At 45.6% G+C, this 21,855-nt stretch overlaps 1 protein-coding gene across 1 annotated transcript in view; it reads left to right on the top strand.

The window, feature by feature from the left end:
* The first annotated feature begins 2,363 nt into the window (after positions 1 to 2,363).
* LOC109302314 (cystathionine beta-synthase-like) overlaps positions 2,364 to 21,855 on the top strand; it is a 42,133-nt gene continuing 22,641 nt past the window's right edge. The window contains exons 1-3 of the mRNA XM_019523875.1: positions 2,364 to 2,587; positions 10,452 to 10,558; positions 20,979 to 21,113. Coding sequence (XP_019379420.1) covers positions 2,364 to 2,587; positions 10,452 to 10,558; positions 20,979 to 21,113 — 466 coding nt within the window. The remainder of the gene's footprint in view (positions 2,588 to 10,451; positions 10,559 to 20,978; positions 21,114 to 21,855) is intronic.

Below are 21,855 nucleotides of genomic sequence, written 5' to 3' on the forward strand. Positions count from 1 at the left end.
AGATCTTTCATAGTTGAATCAGAGGAACTGGGATGCTGTGACAGGTGCTCCCACTCCACATCTATCCCATCCACTGCTCAGCAGTTGAATTCTGTCTTCCTCCAGTTCCGTATTATATTCTAATCCCATATTTTTCCAAATTCCTAAGACTCTCATATCACTATAAGGTGCGTATTTAGGTATCTAAGATAGAAACAGAGCCATGTATTTCTTTACCAAGATGCATGTTTATCTGCACAGAGCTCTGCTGTTCTTCCACATGAATGAAATTTGGGTTCTCTTGCAAACTTCCAACTCAGTCCAAGTTTTTCATGAGCTTTTCAAGGAAATCTGGCCAAAATTTACCTCACATGAAACTTGGGGAGTGCAAGAGACTTACATTGTGAATTTCTGGGTAGTTTGAATGTGAATTTCAAAGCAGAGCTCTTGGTCTACAAACCTGTGTGAATCAAAATGGATGCCAAGTTTGGCACAGTTCACTATATAAATCTAAACTGGCATCAACTGCTTAGAAGAGCACATGAAAAAACAAAACACTAGATTTACAAATTGATATATAAATGGAATCAAATTTTGGTTCACTTCCAACTGTAATAGGGCATTGATCTGCAGTGCAGTAATCTTTCTGCAAAATTTGAATATAGAATTAAAGTTCAAATACTTCCAAATTTCTGTGGATTTTTAGATCAGGAGTTTTGGTTCAGTTTATAATAACGATAAAGACCCTATGAAGATGAGGGAATCAGAATCTTTGATTTGCCCGTAATAAAGCACAGGAACTATTTGTAAAACTTCAATCTGAATCAGGATTTGGTTCCCCCTCTACTTTTGACGAAACCAGCTGATCACTTTGATTTCAATGACAGCTTGATCTGGCCCTTTAAGAGATTTCAAAATGAAACCTTTGGACTCACTGAAAGGAAGCATAGGGGGTTCAAGATACTCTCATGATCTGGCCCTTTAAAAGATTTCAAAATGAAACCTTTGGACTCACTGAAACGAAGCACAGGAGGTTCAAGATACTGTCCTCATGCGTTTGCACAACTCAAGTTAAACAACGCTATATCTACTTGCTCTAATTACAAAATGCCACACGCACAATAGTGCAATAAGATTTGGCAGCAGTCTTCACACGATTCAAACAAGACACTGGTTTGTGACCCAAGACTGCTGAGTTGCAAGGTCTGTTTCTTTAACACAGATCAAAACAGGACTTAGCCTCCTGTGTGAACCAGCAGGAAAGAGATTTTGGGGAACTAAAAGTGCATTTGCATTTTATATTTCTTACAGTCAGTTCCATTTTATCAGATCCGAGTTGCAGTGATGAGTTTCCAGCTATTTGAATCTTCTCATAAAACTATTAGAAATACAACCATATTGAGAAATCCCATTACCATAGTTGCATTACTTATGGTGCTGAAAGAACTTTAATTGTAATATAAATGGGCCATGACTTTACGCACCTGTTCTAAAGAAGTTCTTTTGTTGGCTCGGCCAAAAAACAACATTTATCCCTCCATTTCATTGAGGTTCCATGCAACTCAGCCTGGGAACTCTTGTTAGAGCGTGCAGATGCCACACTGGGGGATTGAATCTGAGCTCTGGCTTGCCTTCTCTGCTCCCGTTGTTTCATAAGCCCTCTAGTCATCATAATCCTCCAGTCTTCATGAGACCTGAATTTCTGATGTAAAAAACCCCCAAACATCTTAGAACAGTGCAGAACCTTGAGGCCTTCCTAACATATTGTGAAATACAGAAACTTGGCTTTTATCCCCTTCTTCTGCATATCACTGTTGAGTGCAAGGCATGCTTATGGTGCTATAAAAGCATAAAGAATCATAGCACTGTGATTTTGCCTCTGCTCTCATTCAAGTCAGTTGGAGAACTCCTATTGGGTTGGGAGGGAGCAGAAATGGGCCTTGTATATACTAAGCACTGGGTCTTGGTGAATAGGCATGGTGAAGGAGAAACGTGTTAGGTTAGGAGGGCATAGAGAGCCCCAAATCAAGTTTTTAATGGAAATCATCCTTGGCTGAGCTAAGGTTTATTGTAATTCATGTGGTGGTCACACTGTAATAAAAACTGGACTATTTAATCCATACTTTGTCTTGTCGGGTTTTTTGGGTTTTTTTTGTAATTTACTACCAACTGTGTCTGACTTAATTGCAACTGATTTCTAGTTCCTTAATTGGATGGCAAAAATATTGCCTTGGACTAAATACTGAATACTAAAATACTTATCTGAAATCAGAAAAGTTATATTAGTTACCCATACTTAGAGCTGGTTCCCTATACCATCATATATCCCTTAACACAAATGGGTCTCCTGGCTTATATACCCAATGTTGAACTGAAGTTCTCCGATGACAAAAGTTATTTTTACCCTACGCTTATTCTTTCAGCTTACTATGGGTTCTGTTTCCACAATGAATAAGACAACAACGGTCTGTCCCTTCCTGAATGGCAACAGTGAAGAAAATCCAGAAAACCAAACTGACACCACCTGGACTCCTCCCAACTTGCCCAGTAAATGCACATGGACAGCAGAGACTCCCAGCTCCAAGTCACCTCATTCTTGTATGCCCTTGTAAGTAACTGCTTGTGTTAACTGGGTTTAGAATATAGAAAATCTAGTGTCACCTGAAGATATGCCACATGGATCCACTCGAATATACATAGTCAGAATTCAACTTTTAAAGCAATGGTTTATATTGGTAATATTTTCTCCCCAAAGGATCCTTCAGGTTCTAATATGAATTGTCCATGTAGTACTGCCCTTTTTGTCTTTAACATCCCAGAAGGATGCAGCTGACTCACAGTCCAGCTCTGCATGCTCAAGTGCACATACAGAGGGCTTCATAGTCAAAAACGTCATTTGGAGAATCAGGTTTTCAGAGGTTGAATTAAACTGGAATTTGAAAAGCTCAGCGCTGCTGCAAATCAGGCCCCTAGGGGGCTGAAGTTAGGAACCAGAAAGCTAAGGTACTCATAATTAGCAGGTGCTTTGGAAGACTGCAGCTATTAGGTACTATTGCTTTTTTAAACTACTGCTCTTTATAGCATTGTTAATGCACAAAGAACATTGACTAAGCAAGCAGTTCTGCCACCTTCCTCACGGAGGGTGGTACTGTTCTGTGGGACTGATCATTAGTATTGTAAGGCAATACAGGAGAAAGAATTGCTAATACTTTGTGGTCCTACAGCAAAGCACTTTACCAATGTTAATTAACTAAGCATTAACCCCATTGTATTGTATCCACACTTCTCAGATGGGGAAACTGTCATACACAGAGGCACAGAAAAAGCCATTTTCACAAAAGGTATCTGGTAGAGGTAGAAAATGAATCCAGATCTCCCTAGTCCAGTACCATGAGCACAATACGGCTCTTACCCTCATACAAGATGACCTTTCCTCTTGTAGTGATGTAGCACTACAGAGAAAACTAAACTGGTGGCTCTCTAAATATCCTGCAAGCCAAGCCAAGTCGATCTATATAAATAAGGGTTGCCCTATATATTTAAGGATGACTACCAGTCTCCAAGTCTAAATAAACAACAAGTGGACCTAAGAAAAAGGGTAGAGTCTGTGTAATATTGGAAGACAAGGAAGCTTTTGCTGTGCTCAAAGAAGAGAGAAAGTCAATTAAATGTAAGAAAGGTTCTAGTAAACACACATCCCACTATTAGCTGGGTCAAAACTGAAAGACCTGGACCCATCTCTCTCTCTATAGCAGGTCTGAACTGAAGCCCCTAAACACAAACTTTCCAAAACTTTGAGGAAGAGAGTACTTAAATTTTGACGCAGTGTCCAATTCTAATTGCTTTCCGCAGTGCTTCCATGGACAATGTGCCCTCAGACAACCATCTGATTTGACTGCTTAATAGGAGAAGCAATTACCTGTTTCTGTTTGACATCTCAGCAATCCCCTATAACACAGCTCAGTTTTGAGCAATACTTGTGCCAAGAAAGTGGCACAAAGCAGTTTTTAAATGAGAAGTTGCAATAACTTCTGTGACTATTATCCAAAGTCTGTTTCACAGCAGGGCCTCTCCTTATCTATGAACAAGATTGTTAAATTTTACAGGGTAGATTGCCAGTTCAATAGCCAGTAGACAGAATCCAGCAGCAATCTCTTTTATAGGGTTCACATGACACTCCATTCTGTCCAGGCCACCTTGCAATGGCATATCTGAGCAATGAGGTAGCAAAACAAATTATTGCTTCTTATATTGCCCCTGAAATTTTGCTAGTGCTCTTCCTTCCTACTGTACTATGAGGTCAGCACTTTCCTTCCCACTTGAAACTTAAAACATGGGAGACTACTGAGACATTCTGAGTGATTTAGAAAGGACTCTGTTTCACCCTCTCTAGTGTTTATAATGTATTTAACCACCTGCATGCATTAAGCTTTTCTCCTGACTGGAGCAGTTTTGCTGCCCCATCTAGAGGAAAAACAAAATCACATGCTCTCTGGGGTCAGTGACTATGACAGGCTCATGCCCCACTTAGCACGGTGCTGGCATCCCAGTGGCCAGTCTGTGGGAGAATCAGCTGGCACCATGCAGCCAGAAGAAGCCCTGCCAGCTGGTCTGATGCCTAGAGGCTCCAGGTATGAAAGGAGCCCAGGAGCTGAATCATAGGGGGAGAAGAGAGAGCAGTGGTAGCAGAACTGGAAGCTCTCCCCACAGCCAGAGCAGAGTCAGTGTGCCCCTGCCAAGGTATCGTAGCTGGAGAAGCAGCACCTGCCCATCCCATAGCTGGAGCATCCAGGGAGGGCTTGACCTGCCTCCCAGGAACTGGAGACTTCCCTGGGAGCAGAATCACTTGGCAACACCAACCCGGCGCATGGGAGACGCACTCCAGGAATGCACAGGTCAGCTGGGGTTGGGATGGAGCATCCCAGTGGGCATGTCCAGGGCCCGTGTCAGGGACAACCCTGCTTGGGAGTTCTTCCATCCACTTCACCCTGCCTGTGTGACTACAGAACCAGAGCCTCCCAGTCAGGAGTAACTAGAATCATGACTTGCATAAGCGTGAAGAAATGCTCAATGGGATATTATGGTACGCAGCCAGGTACTAGCCAGCCCAAGGCATAGGTTCAATCCAGGGATACCTGCAATGTGGCAGATATTGTTAGGTTGCTCATTTTGTTAGCCCATGAGGCTGCGGCCATACTCCTACAGGCAGCTGTCAGACCAGGCCTGAATGCAGGAACAGCGGCACCTTCATCACACCAGGATAGCACTGAGGCTGATCTGTACCACTTGGGCAGAAAGGGGTGGGGTGCAGGAGAGGAGGAGCCCCACGGAAGAACTGCCAACAGAGCCACCTGGGGTCTGAGGGAAACCATTGAACATCTCTAGGTAAAACCTCAGACAAGAAGTTGTGGCGGGTGAGTAGGCAAAACCAAACAGGTAGAACATGCTGTAGATGTCATGGCAATTGTGGGCCTGCCACAATCGTGGGCCTGCCACATTTGGTGCATTGTCCAGGAAACAAGGTGACCCATGAACCAATTAGCCATGGATGAGACAGGGGCCATGAGACCAGGCGAAACCTGGCAGCAAACATAGGGGATGATCCTGTAACTGCTACAGGAACTTACACAGGTAAAATCCTGGAAAATGCTGGCCCATGGCGCCTCGTTCTCCTGCCAGCAGAACTGGGCAAAATAACTGTCTGAGGTCCAAGTGGCAGGAGGCAGTAGTCATAAAGTTTTTTGGATGACCTTGATGGTTAAGAAGGGCGACCCAGAGACCTACTTAGAATCATTTGAATGCCTGGTGACAGTGGCAGGCTAGGACAAGAGCTGGTGGGCTCCCCAGCTTGGGCCACTACTAACAGGATGGGTCCAAGCTGCCTATTGCACACTTTCCTGCACTGAGCCCTTGGACTATCAGACAGTTAAAGATGCCATTTTATATCACCTGGGAATTTCTCCCAAACACTACAGGCAGAAGTTTTGGGCCAAAAGAGCCAAAGAACAGCGACAACCCTGGCTGTTGGCCCAACTGCTGAAGGATATGGGTGGCTGTCATCAGTAAAAATGAACAACACTTGGATTGGTGGGTGTTAGCATTGCAACCCTTTTATTTTATTTCACAGTATGGCATTGGCCTGGAAGGAAAAAAGTGCTTGCAGATTTTCTTTCCTGCCAGCGTGAGGAGGAGGAAATGCTGCATGAACCTGCGTTCTCCAGTTCGGATCTTGAGTCAAGGAGAAGCACACCAATTGGACGCAGCCTGGCAATGGATCAGATGGAGGGGTATGTGACAGGCTCACACCCCACTTACCATGGCACCAGTGTCCTGCTGGTTGGTCTGTGGGAGGATCAGCCAGCACCACATGGCCAGAAGAAGTCCTGCTGGTTGGTCTGACACCTAGAGGTCCAGGGCATAAAAGGAATCAAGGAGCCAAACCACAATGGGGAGAAAAGAGAGCACCAGCAGCAGAACCGGATGCTCTCCCTGTGGTCAGAGCAGAGCCAGTGCATCCTTGTCAAGGGATTGCAGCCAGAGAAAAAACACCTGCCCATCCCATAGCTGGAGCACCCAGAACATGCGCCTACCTGCCACCCAGAAGCCAGGGACTTCCCCGGGAGCAGAATCACCTGGTGAGACCTGAGGACACTCAGACCAACTCAGCACAAAGGAGAAGCAGTTCAGGAATGCACAGGTCAGATGGGGTTGGGACAGTGTCCCGGTGGACACTGCCAGGGCCCACAGCAGGGAAGACACCACTCGGGAACTCTTCCATCCCCCTCACCCTACCTGTGTGACTGCGGAGTCAGAGCTTCCCAGTAGAGAGTTGCCAGAATCATGAGTGTCGTGTAGGCATGAAGATACACTCCACGGGACTTTACGGTATGTGGCCAGGTGCTGTGCGGCCCAAGGCACAGGTTCAATCCAGGGACACCTGCAATGTGAGACCATGAGTGAACCAGGTGAATTCCACCTCAAAAAGTTCCAAACACTGAGACGAAGCGCTGGGCACAGTGGGCATCATTGCCCTACCCGCTGTGTCATCCCAGTTGTTTTAGTTTAGGTCTTGTTTGGTTGCCCATTTTGTTAGCCCATGAGGCTGCAGCCATACTTCTTCAGGGAGCTGTCAGACAAAGCCTGAATGCAGGAACAGTGGCACCTTCATCACTCCAGAATACCATTAAAGCTGATCCGTACCACTTGAGCTCAAAAGGGTGGAGTGTAGGGGAAGAGGAGTCGCACAGAAGAAGTGCCAACAGAGTCACCCAAGGTCCAAGGGAGACCATTGAACAGCATCTCCAGGTAAAATCCAGACAAAAAGTCATGGTGAGCAAGTAGACCCCAGCATGACAAAACCAAACAGGCAGAGCATGCCATCGATGGTGCAGTGATCATGAGCCTGCCACAATCACATATAAGCAAGACGACTCATATCAAGTACTGAAAGTTCATGATTGTGATTCATCCTTAGAATGGGGAGATAGATGCTCACAATAAAAACCTTCAGTTTAATTTTGAATTACAGATTTGAGGAAATTTTTTTTTGCATCTTTGGCCATATTACTAGCCCATTGAAGTCAACTGAAGTTGTTAGCTTCACTGGGTTTTGGATCCTGGTGAATTATTGAGTCACGGTAAGCAGCTGTCCAACAAGGGTCACTGTAAAACCAGTAGGTGGTTGACACTTGGACCAAAGGAAAAAATGTAATCTCTGTGTTATCCACTCCAAACCTGTTTTATCCTCTGAATAATTTTTGAGATATAGATACTTTCCTCTTTTGACAAATGACCACCTTGGGCACAGACTCCAGTTATCCTCATTGCAACTTTATTCCTGTGCCTCTTGCAAATCAAGGGGTAGGAAACCTGTTATTTTGGTCATTCTTTGGAAAGCATGAAAGAAGGTGTGTATATATGGCTTTAAATAGATCAGTGTGTATATAATCTACCCATCATGTAGATGGACTGCCTTAGTCATCAGGCAGCCCTGGGCATCTCTGCTAGCCCAGGGATTACTTGGGTTCAGGTTTGAGATTATGATAATAAATGAGAAGTGTGCCTGTCTGACTGCAATGCAGTGGAAGGTGAAAAAATCCAGCTCATTATCCTGCTCAGAAAAAACACTCTGGCATTCAAGTAGGGAAAATATCTCAGCAGTGCTTTGAGAGGTGGGTGCAATAAACACAGCCCTTCAATAATCTCTTTTTTTCCCTTTGGAGGTTGAAAGTTTCAAGAACATATGCTCCCAATATACTTAGCAAAAGCCCACTTCAACCTGTGTGTTGAAATAAAAATAAGTGTACTTCATTTGCTCGATAATGCATGAGTTCCACTAGTCGAAGAAGAGATAAACCCAGAAGGCCAAACTGTCCCAGTCTAACTGTGAGCACAGTTTAGTCATTTGTGAAAAGTCTATAGCTGTCTGCTATGTGGCAGGATTAATAGCTCTGTCAAGGTACAAGGCTTGCAAGCAAAGAGGTTGCACATCTTGCAAATGACAAAGTTGATGCTTCTTATTGGACCAGCAAATGGAGGCACACACAGGGTTCATTTGCATTTCAGAGACCGAACTCTGGATCTGGTTTACTGACTTGCTTACTCTTATTGCAAGTTAATTGTCAGACTGAGACTGATGTTATACATACATGACTCTCCAGCTAATAGTCTGCACCTTTACAGGTGAGAGACAAAGTCTGGTCTGGATTTAGTTATTTGACAAGGGTTCACGTTCTCTGAAGCGTTGCATCCTGTGGGCAGCAATCCATGGCAGTGTTTTTCACATTCAGCACCCAGTAGCATGAGGATTTCCAATAATTCCTTTCTGAATATCCTAAGTATCAGAGCTGACATTGTCTTTAAACCCAGGCATCCTTTAGTAAAGACACAGCCCCACTGCAGACTTAATTTGGCTAGAGGCAGCCTCACACCTAGTGAACAAGGTTACTAATTTTCTGCTTTCCATTGGTTTCCTTCTCCGCTCTCTTGCAAGCCAGTGACTAGGGGGCGGGGAACACGTTACAGTATGTATGCACCACTTTTGTTTCAGGAAAGACAAAAAAAAAAAGCAGAAGCAGACTCCGTATAGGTGGGCTAGGATGTCCAGATTCAGATAGCTCCTCTCCCAATGGACATGGCGATATGCTGCCAAACATTTAACAGGGGCTTCTGTTGAAGTCTGTAGCCTCCATGAATGGTATATGTGACATGTCATGGGTCAAATGTTTTCACATAGTAGGAAAATCCATTAATGTTTTCGCTATTACCTTGGCCCTGTATTTCATGACTTACTGTGTTACCTGGCACATAGTAGTGCTTCTGGTTAGCTGCCTTACATGGAAGCTACTCCTCACAGTGACAGCAGCAGTGGTAGGACCTAGCTGGCAGTGGCAACAGAGAAGAGCATGCCCCTTCCCTTGTAGACCAAGGCAGTACATTGAAGAATGGAATTTCCTTGGGCTCTTGAGGTGGGTAGTTCTTCCCTTCTTGCTTGAAGTTTCCACCTGTGTGTGCGGGGCTGGACCCTAATTTGTGCTGACTGAGGACACGCGCTTGTGCTGACTGAGCAACAGCTAGCTCAGGAACAGCTGAAAACTGCTGACAGTCAGTCAGTCTCAATGCTTCTGGGTGGGCCTGCAAAACAGGTGTAGTGCAGGCTTTTTTTTTTATTGCCCAGGACATAAAATCCTGATTCTTGCTCACCAGTCGGATGTGTCTTTGAATAAACTTGGCTTATGTTCTGTGGGAGAGGACACACTTTGGAACAGACCAGAAGTGTAACTAGTTATGTCATGTGAAAAATGTGAGGAGTGGAAGAAGATGGGAGAGGACAGAAGTCTTTTGGAGTCCCCCAACCTTCTGCTGTGGCAGGATGCTCATTCTTTTAATGCTAGTCATTGGTGTACTGGTTTATATTTGCAAGGCCAATTTCACAAGAAAAAGGGACTAACTGATTACAAAGCCAAAAGTGAGATTTTCCTTCACAGGACCAATAAGCCAGCTCCATTAACAGCTTGCTTTTCTAAATTCCTTCCAGGGTGTCAGTGCATGCACAACTACACAGATTTGAGCTAAGAGGTAAGGAGATGGTCAAAACAGTAAGAAAAGACATGCTTGATTTTGAATGGGTGATACTTTCCTCATTCCTCTCTCCCTACTAATCATATTGCAGAAGAAGCAAAAATGCAGTCATTTCTTAAACGGTAGCAAGATTTTCTACGGTTCTGCTATGCCCGCACGGTGTCCATAGAACAGAGACAGCCACTCTTTTCCATCACAACCTCTCATCACCATTAGGAACTTAGGCAATCAACATGGTCCTGTCCTTCTGGTGTCAAAATCTCCCTCAGTCCTCTACTCCTCAGGAGCTGGAGCCTATCTTTCTAATTTTGTTCTGGTTTACATTTCAGTCATACTTGGATGATTGTCATTGTCTTCAGTACATGCATATTTTTTCTCTCTCACTAACTCAGGCCAGAAGAAACAAAGATCCTGCCAAACATTTTGAAGAAGGTTGGCCGCACTCCTATGGTTCAAATCAACAAGATTGGAAAGTCCTATGGGCTCAAGTGTGAGCTCTGTGAGTATTGCCCTTCCTCTACTCTTTAGTTTTTCCAAAGAGTAACATGGGGTGGGGTTTGGGGGGGTCCACTGACTGGGGGTATAAGTAGCATTTTGTCACTGCTGGAAACTATGGATTCTATGGTTTTATTCTGGAAGGGAGAGGCTGTTTGGATTTTTCTAATAACGTCATGTGTGTTGGGAAAGCTTAGTCTTTTTCAGGATTAAGCCCATAATGAGAAGCAGCAGTGTCACAGAGCCTCTGGCAGCTGTTTGTAAAACAGTCCTGCTTCTATTCCATTGCAGGGGATGGAGGGGATGAGAAACCAATGGTAAAGAAGCCATCCACATTATGCAAGTCCCCATTACTGTAGTATCTGAGCACCTCACTATCCTTAACATATTTCTTTTCACTACATCCCTGGGCAGTAGGCCTGTGCGAGTCAGCAGTGATCCAATCCAGCTTTGGATCCAGCTGCTTCGGATATCTGTGATCCAATCCGGAGCTCCAGATCGGCTTTCTGCCTCGATCCGGCCAAAGTGGCTCCAAAGCTTTGGAGCCGCCTCAGATCCGGCCATAGGGTATAATGGGGAATCAATGAAATATCTATAACTTTGTTGTTTTTTGTCCTATTGAGATGAAACATGTACAGCTGGTAGCCTCTGCAGAGAGCATGAAACCTACCAAGTTTCAAGAAGATCGGTGCAGGGGTTTGGGGGGAACTGTACCCCAAATTCTTGAAAGCAAAACTCATGTCACATCTATGTGTTACACCACAGGGGGTCAAAACTGGAGGGGCAGTAGCTCTTACTGAGGCCACAAAGCTTGACAAGTTTGAAGAAGATCAGTGCAGGGATTTGGGGGGAACTGTACCTCAAGCTGCGGACAAGCAAAACTCGTGACATGGGTGGCAGTGTGTGTGTTAACGTGCAGCAGGGTGACATCTGCAGGGATGGTGGCCCCTGCTGAGGCCATGAAGCCTGCCAGCTGTCAAGGAGATCGGTGCAGGGGGGTTCTAGGGCCCTGCACCCCTAGCTGCTGACAGACAAAATTCATGCCATGGGTGCTTGTGGGACTGACTGTCTCCATCTTGGGGCAGTTGATTGTCTGTATTGATTCTTTCCTCTCCTTAGTCTGGTTTTGTAGGTGCTAATTGATGGTAATTAACTGGCTACATTACCTAGGTCCTGTGTATTGAGCTGGTCCCTAAGTGAATCATGATTGATTGGTAACTGGTAACACAGTAGCTTAGCAGCCAGACCTGCAGTAGTGTCACCCATGCCCCAAGACAGAGACAGTCAGTCCCACAAACACCCATGGCACAAGTTTTGCCAGTCAGCAGCTAGGGGTGCAGGGCCCCAGAACCCCTGCACCAATCTCCTTGACAGCTGGCAGGCTTCATGGCTGCAGCAGGGGCCACCATCCCTGCAGCTGTCACCCTGCTGCCCCTTAACACCCACAGTGTCACGCATGGCACAAGTTTTGTTTGTCCACAGCTTGAGGGGCAGTTCCCCCAAACCCCCTGCACTGATCTTCTTCAAACTTGGCAGGCTTCATGCACTCTGCAGAGTCTACCACCCCTGAAAATTTCATCCAAATTGAACAAAGAACAACAAAGTTATAGATATTTTATTGTTTCCCCATTATACCCTATGGCCGAGGCAGCTCCAAACCGCTTTGGGAAGGCAAACAAGGCAATGCTTTGACCTGGACATGCTGCTTCAGACCTCAAAGCATCCGAAGCTTCTCCGGATCTGAAGCTCTGTCCGAAGCCTCGCACAGCCCTAATGGGCAGTAGGAAAGTGCTGTTATCTCTCTTTTAGAGCTAGGAAATGGGGCTGGCTCTTAAAGACTAAAAGATCCAGCCCCACCAAGGTGCCAAACTTCCCTTAAATGCCTTAACCCCCACTGAGACCTAGAAGGGTTTGGATCCTCTTGAGGTCAACCATATTTTTAGATCTGGCCCTATTAAGTGACTTGTCCACAGTTACTTGCCATGGCTTTTGAAACCCTGTTTCCCAAGTGTAAGTTGCCTAAAGGTGGCAGTGTCTCTTCTGCCTGCCATCTGCCTGTATAGTTTCTAGTGTCAGGCTGAACTAGCAGGCCCCCAGATGCTAATCTTAGTTTTCAGATCTTTTAAACAGATTGCTGAAAAATAAGCAAGATCTTGATTAAAAATAATGCAAAACGATGCCTTTTTGCAGTTTTTAACCATAAATTCATAATTTGCTCTTATGGAGAACACATAGCAGCAGAGTCTCCCAATGCCTGAGGAAGGGTGTTTGTGCCCAAAAACTTGCAAAGAACATTTCCCCAACTATTTAGTTGGTTTAATAAAAGATATCACATCTACCCAAAGAACCTTGCCAGCCTAATTTGCTCTTACATTTCCTCATAACCAAAATGTGACTCATTGTATAATAACTTATCATGGCAAGCTATTCATTTTAGTAACAACAACCTTCTCTCCTCCCAACCCACAACAGAGGAGCCAGACTCACATTCAAAATACTGACAGTTTTTCTAAGAATAACACAATTGGTGACCAATCAGGTATTTTCCCGGGGTCTTTAAGTGTATATCCCACACTCTTCTAAATCAATGCAGACAAGTATAATGAGGACCTATGAAAACAAACCAGAAGGCAGAAGCCCAAATTGAACTAAGCTTGGATTTGATGATGATCCTCCCTGCTAATACATTTTAAGTTGCTTTGTATGTGCTGTTTCTCAGGGAAAAGGGGAAGTTCCTGATCCCAAACATTAGTGGGGATGTTGGCAGCTTTGGCAGGAGTATATGAATATTGGGGTGTGCCTAGAGGGGGCTGGGGTAGTTGAGTGCACGTTGGGATACATGGAGTCAGTAGAGGCTGCAGGATGTGGGGGTGCTGAGATTCGGGTGGGAGAAGCTATGTGGACGTGTTCGGGGGCGATCCAGGGCCTTTCTCTTCTGACCTGTCCAGCTGCTGCTCCTCTCTTCTGACTGCTCCTGCATCATGCAAGTCCAGCAGAGGGAGCAGTGAGGCTGGTTACACAGCAGATGCCACAGCATCTCTCTGCTGCCAGGTACAGCCGCTATGGAGGCTCCTTCAGGCTTGCAGCCTGCAGAGCCAGGGCTGGCAGAGGCATGTGTAATGCAAAATGCCTTATACCAAACAGCCCTGTAAGGGCACTCTAAGGGGTGTTTGGCACAGAAAGAACTTGGGAACAATTCAGCTTCTTGCAGCACCCTACCTACACTCCTGGCAGCCCTAGGAAAACTTTTAGTATCGGGCCCCCCTTTGCCAGAGATGATAATAATAATAATTGGACAACAGGAAAACAATTACCATTTTCAAGCCCCCAAACTGTCCATGCCCTGGATGGCCATGTCTGGGTCTGGCACCTTGTCTATGAAACATGCTGGAGGTGTGTGCCAGGCTTGCTGGATCTGGGCCAGGATGTATTGTTTGGCTTCCTCACAACCCTGTAGCATTGCTCAAGCTTTGAGGAGCCCCATGGCTTCTGTGACTACACTTACCATTGGGACTCCTCTCAACCACCCACAGGCACTCCCTATGGAAATACAACACATAATAGCCGAGTTCATCCATCAAGTGTTGGCTATGTGATTAAATAGGTATAAAGACAAGTAGACTAACATTGGGCTTGTAAGCTTGTGGAGGGAGTCAGGTTTTCCAGCAGGAGCAGAAGTTTCTCACCCCTGCAGAGTATACCTCTGGCTTTCTCTGCATGAGGTGTGGTAGTAAAAGGATAATGGTCCTTTTATTATCAGAATAAGCTCTAAGCTTCTTTTCATCATCTTTAAGTTAGTTTGTGATGTCCAGAGGTTGGATCCAGTTGTCTTCCCGTTTATGAGCACTGAGGCTAGGCAGCACTTCTTTCACTGTGATGCACGCTTTGTTCCCTTCTCTCTGTTTATTTTGGGCACACTTATGGCCCATCGCATCAGTGCACTTCACCATTTTTAACATAAGTATTTTTCCTCACACTGCCACCATGACAGAGGACAGTGCTATTATTTCCGTTTCACAGGTGAGGAACTGAGGCCCAGAGACACTGGCCCAGGTACTTGCATGCATTCTGTGGCAGAGCAAAAGATTCCAGGGGGCCCCACGAACAGTTTTAAAATGTCCTCAATATAACATAGGCACAGTACCACAAATGACAATAAGGCACTGCCAGACTGTTGTAGCTGTTTTGAAATGAGAGGAGGTGTCATATAGATGATTTGCTCTGGGTTCTGGTGTTGTAGGTACATATTGAAATGGTTTTTATTTTATTCCTTTCCTATAATATTCACAGCTGGGAGGAGGCAGCTGCTGCCAATCTGGTACCTGTTCTAAGTTAGCTGGTGCTCCATTTGCCCACTCCTGGCCTGTCCCTTAAAATGAGCTGATCTTTTCTGTGAATTTAGCCTTTTAATTTTGCTTCTTCATTTAGCCAAGTTATGTACTTCTCTTGGATGGAGTCCTCTTTTTGGCAGAGTTGGGGTATGTGATGCTGTTAGTTTTATTCTATGAGCCAAATACATTGCATTATCTCTGATTGCAATGGGATTTTGTTTTTTTCTGAGTGCACAGCTGAGTTATTATTTCTGTGTGAAAGTCAGGGAGGGTTTTTTCCCCTTAGTGATAGGAGAGCTATTTATTTCCCCGCGGGTTAGTCTAAAAAGTGATATTAATCCAGATTAGTTTGTATACTCCATATACACTAATTAATGATATCAAACCCAAATCCAATCTGTACCACTTTCTTATGGTGGGTTATAGTACTTCTCTTGCTATTCACTGTCACACAGCTCTGTATGTTTTCAAATGTTCTGTATAACATTCTGGGTAAATATCCCAGGGTGTAATGTTTTACTGCTCAGTTTTATCCATTTTGATATTTTTCTTGTGGCACATTGTCTGGTAAAACCTGTAGAAATCTGGAATTTGGGACTGAAATGTTACTATTGTTACTACTATTAGTAATGAAAATTAATTATACAATTAGTAACACTCACGACTTATTACTATTTGCATTGCAAGCAGGTCCAGGAAGGTGATCTTTCCCCTCTATGCGGCACTGGTCAGGCCACAGTTGGAGTACTGGGTCTAGTTCTGGGCACCGCACTTCAAGAGGGATGTGGCTAGCATTGAGCGGGTCCAGAGGATGGCCACTTGCATGATCAGGGGGCAGCAGGACAGGCCCTACAAGGAGAGGCTAAAGGGCCTGAATCTATTCAACCTCCACAAGAGAAGGCTGAGAGGGGATCTGGTGGCTGTTTACAAACTCACCGAGGGGGCCAGTGGGAACTGGGGGAGGCTCTGTTTCCCCTGGCATCACCCGGGGTTACTAGGAATAATGGCCACAAATTGTTAGAGATAAGGTTCAGGCTGGACATCAGGAGACATTACTTTACAGTTAGGGCTGCCAAGCTCTGCAATGGGCTCCCAAGTGAGGTGGTACTCTCTCCTACCTTGGGGGTCTTCAAGAGGAGGCTGGACAGATATTTGGCTGGGGTGATATGACCCCGGCATGCATTCCTGCAGGGGGTTGGACCTGATGATCTGTTTAGGTCCCTTCCAAACCTAAGTACTATGATACCACTATGATACTTAGTAGTAATAAGTAATTACATGACAGCAGCCATGGTTCTCCTGGAAAACCAGAACTCATCTGTATTTTAGCAGTCCAATGTTTAACCTATTGTTGGGCAACTTTGAGAAGCCATTGGCCATGTGCCATTAATATGAATAGGCTGAGGCACACATACAGTCATAGGAGTCATACAATTGTAGGAGTTTGTGTTGGCAGCTTGGAAGTGCTTGGGCTGCCATGGGGTGCTGCTGGAACTAAGGGAGGAACAGGAGGGTGAAATGGAGCAAATACTTGTGCAAGGCATTCATTCAAAACACATTTTCTTTGTGGAGTGTGGCTTGCTTCTGGGTTCAGCTGACTGCATTGGATCGGTGGGACAGGGTAGCAATGCAGAAGTAGGCCCAACAGCAGCAACAAGCAGAACACGTGGAAGCACAAGGCTGCTTCCATGGAGAGCTGAGAATCTAGAGATTATCAGAGCTCATCCTGCAGCTGCAGTGGCAAATCACCAGCATAAGCATGGAAAAGTAGGCAGCCATGGTCACCTGGCACCCCTACCCCTACCCATTGGCACCTAACAAGTTTGGTGCTGGGAAATCAATTGTTCTGGAGGTTGGCATGGGGGCCTGAAATGCTCTTTAGAACATGCTGCTGGACTGTGTCATAAAGCGTTGCATTGCATAGGAGGTTACTGTCAGCTTTGAATAGTTGGTGCTTCCAGACTGCACAGAGGCAATGGCTGAGACCCACATGCCTATTCTTTTCCCCCCTGCACACCAGACCTCTGACTGTCAGTAGGGAGAGTTATATGCCCATGGTCCTGCAAAGCCTAGTTGAAAGTTCACCATGATTAAGGTGGAGTGGTCAGGGAAGGTCTGTGATGCCAGAATGCTTAGCAACTCATGCTTATTCTCTTGTATGAGCAAGATAATTTTTGTTCCCCATGTTTCTCTGGAGATCAATGGAGTTAGGAGTTCCTCTGTCATCCTGGGAGACCCAGCTGACACTCTACTCCCCCACTTAAGAATCCTTTTCTAGGAGGAGCTTCCTGACTATGAGGATGGTCAAGCAATAGGACAGGCTGCCTAGAGAAGTGGAATCTCCATCTCTGGAAATTTTCAAGAGCAAGTTAGACAGACACTTGGCTGAGATGATCTAGTCAGGGTAGATCCTACCATAAGCAGCAGGCCAAATTAGCTTACGAGGTCCCTTCCATCCCTACTTTCCTATGATACTAGGCCCTTGGGATATCTACTGTGGTGTGGACATGCCCAAGGATTAGATATTGGAGCAGTTTAATTTTATTGTGAGTAGCAGGAAAATGACAGTGGATTGTGTGTTTGGAAGCCTAAAGGGGAAGTAGAGGTACCTCTGGGCAAGATTGGGTGCTTCTTATGATGTGCCTTGTGTGATAAGTGTTCACTTCATTTTGCAAAACGTCTCTGAGCTGGAAAGATAGCCTCTCTGATGGGTAGGAGGACAAGTTTGAGATTTTTAGAACATCACAAACCTCTGGAGATGGTCTCTCTATAGACTATCCCAACTAGTCAAGGAGTCTAGGTCAGGAGCAATGTATGACTTTGAGGCCTGAATAACTAATACCTTGTAACTAAATGAATAACTACAGTATTTTGGGAGGCTGATATGGTTTGGGGTTGTCACAGTGGGGGAATGGTCTGTATTTGGTGTGAGGACAGCTGCTCCTTAGTGAAATTTTTCACCACAGTTATCCAAGAATATATTGCATTAATAAATCCTACAGCTTGACTTTAAAAAAAATATTTATAGATAATAAAGAATGTGGTGCAGGCTTAGGAGCTGTGGAACAGTGGCTTGCCTATGATGCCAAATACCCATCTACTTGTGTAGTTGAGGTGCTTGAAAACATTCTTGTTCTCCAGGGGTATGACCAGTGAGCCAAGGGCCTACAGTCTGTGAGAGTGAAAGGGTACTCTCAGTATGGTTTGTGGTCCTTGTTTTCACAGCATAGCAAGGTTGGGTTGTCATGTTTGACCTTTGCCTCTGCACCGTGTGTGTTTCCAGGACCAGGAACTTCCTTTTGAACCTATCAGACTGCTCCAGGAAACCATCCTGCCACTCTTCTGCCTTCTTTGTTCCTGGTTCACTGAGTATCTCTTCTCTCATCTTCTTTAACTTCTCTTGAGAGTTTGCTAGCCTTTTGGTAAGTCATAGCTTGCAGGTATGTGTAGGCTTGCAGCAGAGCAAGTGCTCAAGAAAATCAGAGGAAGCACAAGTACTTATTGTCCTGATGTCTCCATGCTAACAAAGCTAAAATGTTCCTTTTTCATGAGTCTCTTGAATACTGTTCCCATCTGGATTCCCCATTTTTACCATTTGTTTCAAGATGGTAAAATGTTTCCCAGTTTATTTCCCTTTGGTGCAGGACACATGTACCAATGTTGGTAGGATGAGTGTGTGGTTGAGAGGCTGGATGGGAGCAAAGTTAGTAAACCACGGCAGACCATCCATATCCTAGACAGCCTCTCCCTCAGGTAAGTCCTGAAGTGATGTAAAAAGTCTTTGTTCAAAAAGGCAATGAGAAGAAAAACAGCCCATGATTTTCCAGAGTGACGTCTCCCCAAGCTGGTGCAAAAGTGGAAGTGAACCCCTCATAGCATGTAGCCTCTGAAAGCACACGCCTCTCTAAACAAGTTAGTCTATAAGGTGCCATTCTGCCCTGCCTTCCAACTTATGCTCTCTTTTATAACACCTGGCAGTCAACGCAAAGTACACTGCAACATAAATGAATGATTGCAGTAATTTTAACAGTGGTTGAAAACTGTAATGCATTCTGTGCAGTCTTTCTGCATTGTGGAGTATCTCTGTAGCCTGGTTTTGCCAGTTTAACTCATCAGAAAGTAATAGTAGCTAAAAGTACATTTTTCTTCTGGATCTTTCCTTGAGGGTCTTCATTCCAGGATGAAGTATTAACAATTCCTGTGTTAGACTAAGAGTGACAGACACCGGCTATAAATTCCTTGAGGCTGGAGACATGTTTCCTTCATGTCAGGTGTGGCATGAAGCCCATTGTTGGCCTTTGACAAATTGGGCCAGACTGTGTTACTGTTATTCACACTGGGCATGTCTACATGTGGAATTAATCCAGACCAATAAACTGTGGAGTTTATTGCTCTGGAGTTTTTTTCTCCCAGGCATGCCATTTGACCGTGCACCTGGGAGCAAAAACTATGGAGCAGGCAGGCCCTGCGCTGAGACATACTGTGCCCAAGCCAGCTGTGGAGCAGCACATGGAGATTGGGAGGTGTGCTGGCTGGGAGATGGGGAACAGCCCCAAGCAGTGCCCTTGTCTCCCCAGCTTTTACTGATTTTATGTCACAGGGTGATCCAATAGCCACCGTGTGCGCAGCACACAGAGACGGGGAACAGCCCTAAGCTGGCTGCTCCCCCATTTCTGCATGCCGCTCTGTGGCTGGCTGAAGCACAGTGTGCCTCAGCATGGGGGCTTCTTGCTGGCTAGCCCCACGCTGAAGCACCCTGGGCCCTACCAGCCAGGGCAGCATCTACACGTACACTGATGCTAACAACCTGCAGAGCAGGGTAGTACTTGTATTTTACAAGGCTATCCTGCTGCATTGTTAATTAGTTTTGTGCACCCCAGTAGGGGTGCATATGTAGATGCAGAGATGTTTACTGCACAGTTAATTAGTCAACTGGCAGTAAAAGTCTTGTGTAGATGTGTCCACTGAGTAGGAACTATGTCAATGGCCAAGCAGTGGCATAGCCCTTGTCTCTCCAGCTTTTACCAGTTTTATGTCACAGGGTGATCCAATAGCATAACAATGGATGGGCAAGCAGGGCCCAAGCCACCAGCATTGCCTACAGGGAAGGCACCAGAATGGAGCCAGGAAAGCTCCTACACCTCCCATCCTCTGTCTTCTGAGTCTCTCTCTGCACCCTAAACCTCTTATGCTTGGGCTCTGGGTCTTCTCAGTCTCTGGTTCCAGCTGCAGGGATCGGTGATGGGCCTGACAGCAGCTCAGAGGGCAAGGACAGCAGCTGAAGGCTTGCTGCTGCATGGTGAGATGTCACTTCCTTTTCTTACTGCTGAAAATTGGTGCTTAAATGGATGCTTGACACAGGTCTGTGGCTAAAAAGATGTGATGTCTACCCCTGCAGCATGAGCTTCCAGACACTGCTCCTGCACCAACCACCACCAGCCAGGGTGCAGGACAGGCCAATTATGCCTTTGGGGTGGTGATCATGGGGTTTCAGAAATTGTTCCTTACAGCTGTTAGGAGGATTCTCAGGAGGCCCCTTCCAGCCTTATGTTCCCATGTTCATCCCTACTCCACTGACTTCAGTGGGTCCTCTCATGACATAGGGTCCTAATCCGGCTATTGCTGGGATTGATATTAAAAGTCCCCTAGATTTCAATGGGAGTGAAATCAGGGCCTGCTTGACCCAGGTGACTGTATCAGACTTTACCTCACAATCAATAACAACGCCATTCTATTAATTAGCATAGAAAAAACAGCACAACATGATGTGCAAAATGCCCATGCCTTTCTAATGCTCCTCGCCCCCTCCCAGCCCTTCTGCTTCCTAGAGTGCTGGTGAGTGCAACGTACGGGGAGGGTTTCCTAATGTATGTTTACAATGGCAGACTCCTGGGCCCTTGGCAGGTAGGGGAATATGAGCAGCTGTAAAAAGCTGGTGCATTCCTCTGTGTAGAAGAATTACATAGTGATGGATTTAAGATCCTCCAGGAATTTGCTAAGAGGGATTCAGTTGAGCACTGTAGAGCAGGACATGGGAGGTGGTGGGGGTTGATAGTTTATTTTTTATGATTTGGATTCATCTTTGAATCCCAGTGGCAAAGTGTGAATACTTCAATGCCGGGGGCAGTGTGAAGGACCGAATCAGCTTGCGGATGATAGAAGATGCAGAAGGAGCTGGAATTATAAAGCCTGGAGACACATTGATTGAGCCAACATCTGGAAACACAGGTAGGCAGTGTACTCTGTGGATCTGTATTTGGGTGGCCTGGTTACGGAATAGATAGTCTGATATCTAAGGGGAATAGGAGTGGTAGAATGGAACTTTATGAAGCCTTTCGCCTCCTACCATGATGGGGAGAGAAGAAATCGGACCCATAAAGCCTTTTCTGTTAAATGCAGTTTTCTCCTTTTCCACTCACTCTGGGGCACCACGTTTTTCTCATGTTTGCAAAGGGAAGCTTGGTAATGGAATTTTACCTGGTGTGCAATGGCAAACTGGTGTGTCATGTTCTTATGTGGGACAGGCTGGAGATTAGCCTTGGGCCTTCTAATCTGTCTCTGTCCTCTGCTCACCTCCTGGTTATGCCTGGGTGTCACAGTGCACCCAGGCACACAAGCTCTCTGAGGAATTTTACCACTGAGATACCTTATGGGTTAAAACTCAGGGTGCAACGATAGATATTTTGGGGGCTGATACCAATAGCTGATATTTAAGGAGGCATAATGGCTAATACCGATCCAATATCCAATACAGCTGCCTCCAGGTGGTAAGTCTGCTGTGGTGGAAGGGGCTGGGCGAGGGAAGGGGCATGGGGGTGCAGATCAGCGGCCCCGTGGTGAGGGAGGGAGGGGGCAGGGGCTGGCATTGCTCAGGGAGGGGCGAGGGTGCAGAATGGAGACGTGGCTCATGGGGGAGGGGGGTCCTGCCGCTGTTAGTTCAGTACTCTGGGGGGGGTGCCCCCTGGATCTG

This window comes from Gavialis gangeticus, unplaced genomic scaffold (assembly GCF_001723915.1).
Source record: "Gavialis gangeticus isolate Ggan-Ray unplaced genomic scaffold, GavGan_comp1, whole genome shotgun sequence".
Classification (NCBI taxonomy): Eukaryota; Metazoa; Chordata; order Crocodylia; family Gavialidae; genus Gavialis; species Gavialis gangeticus.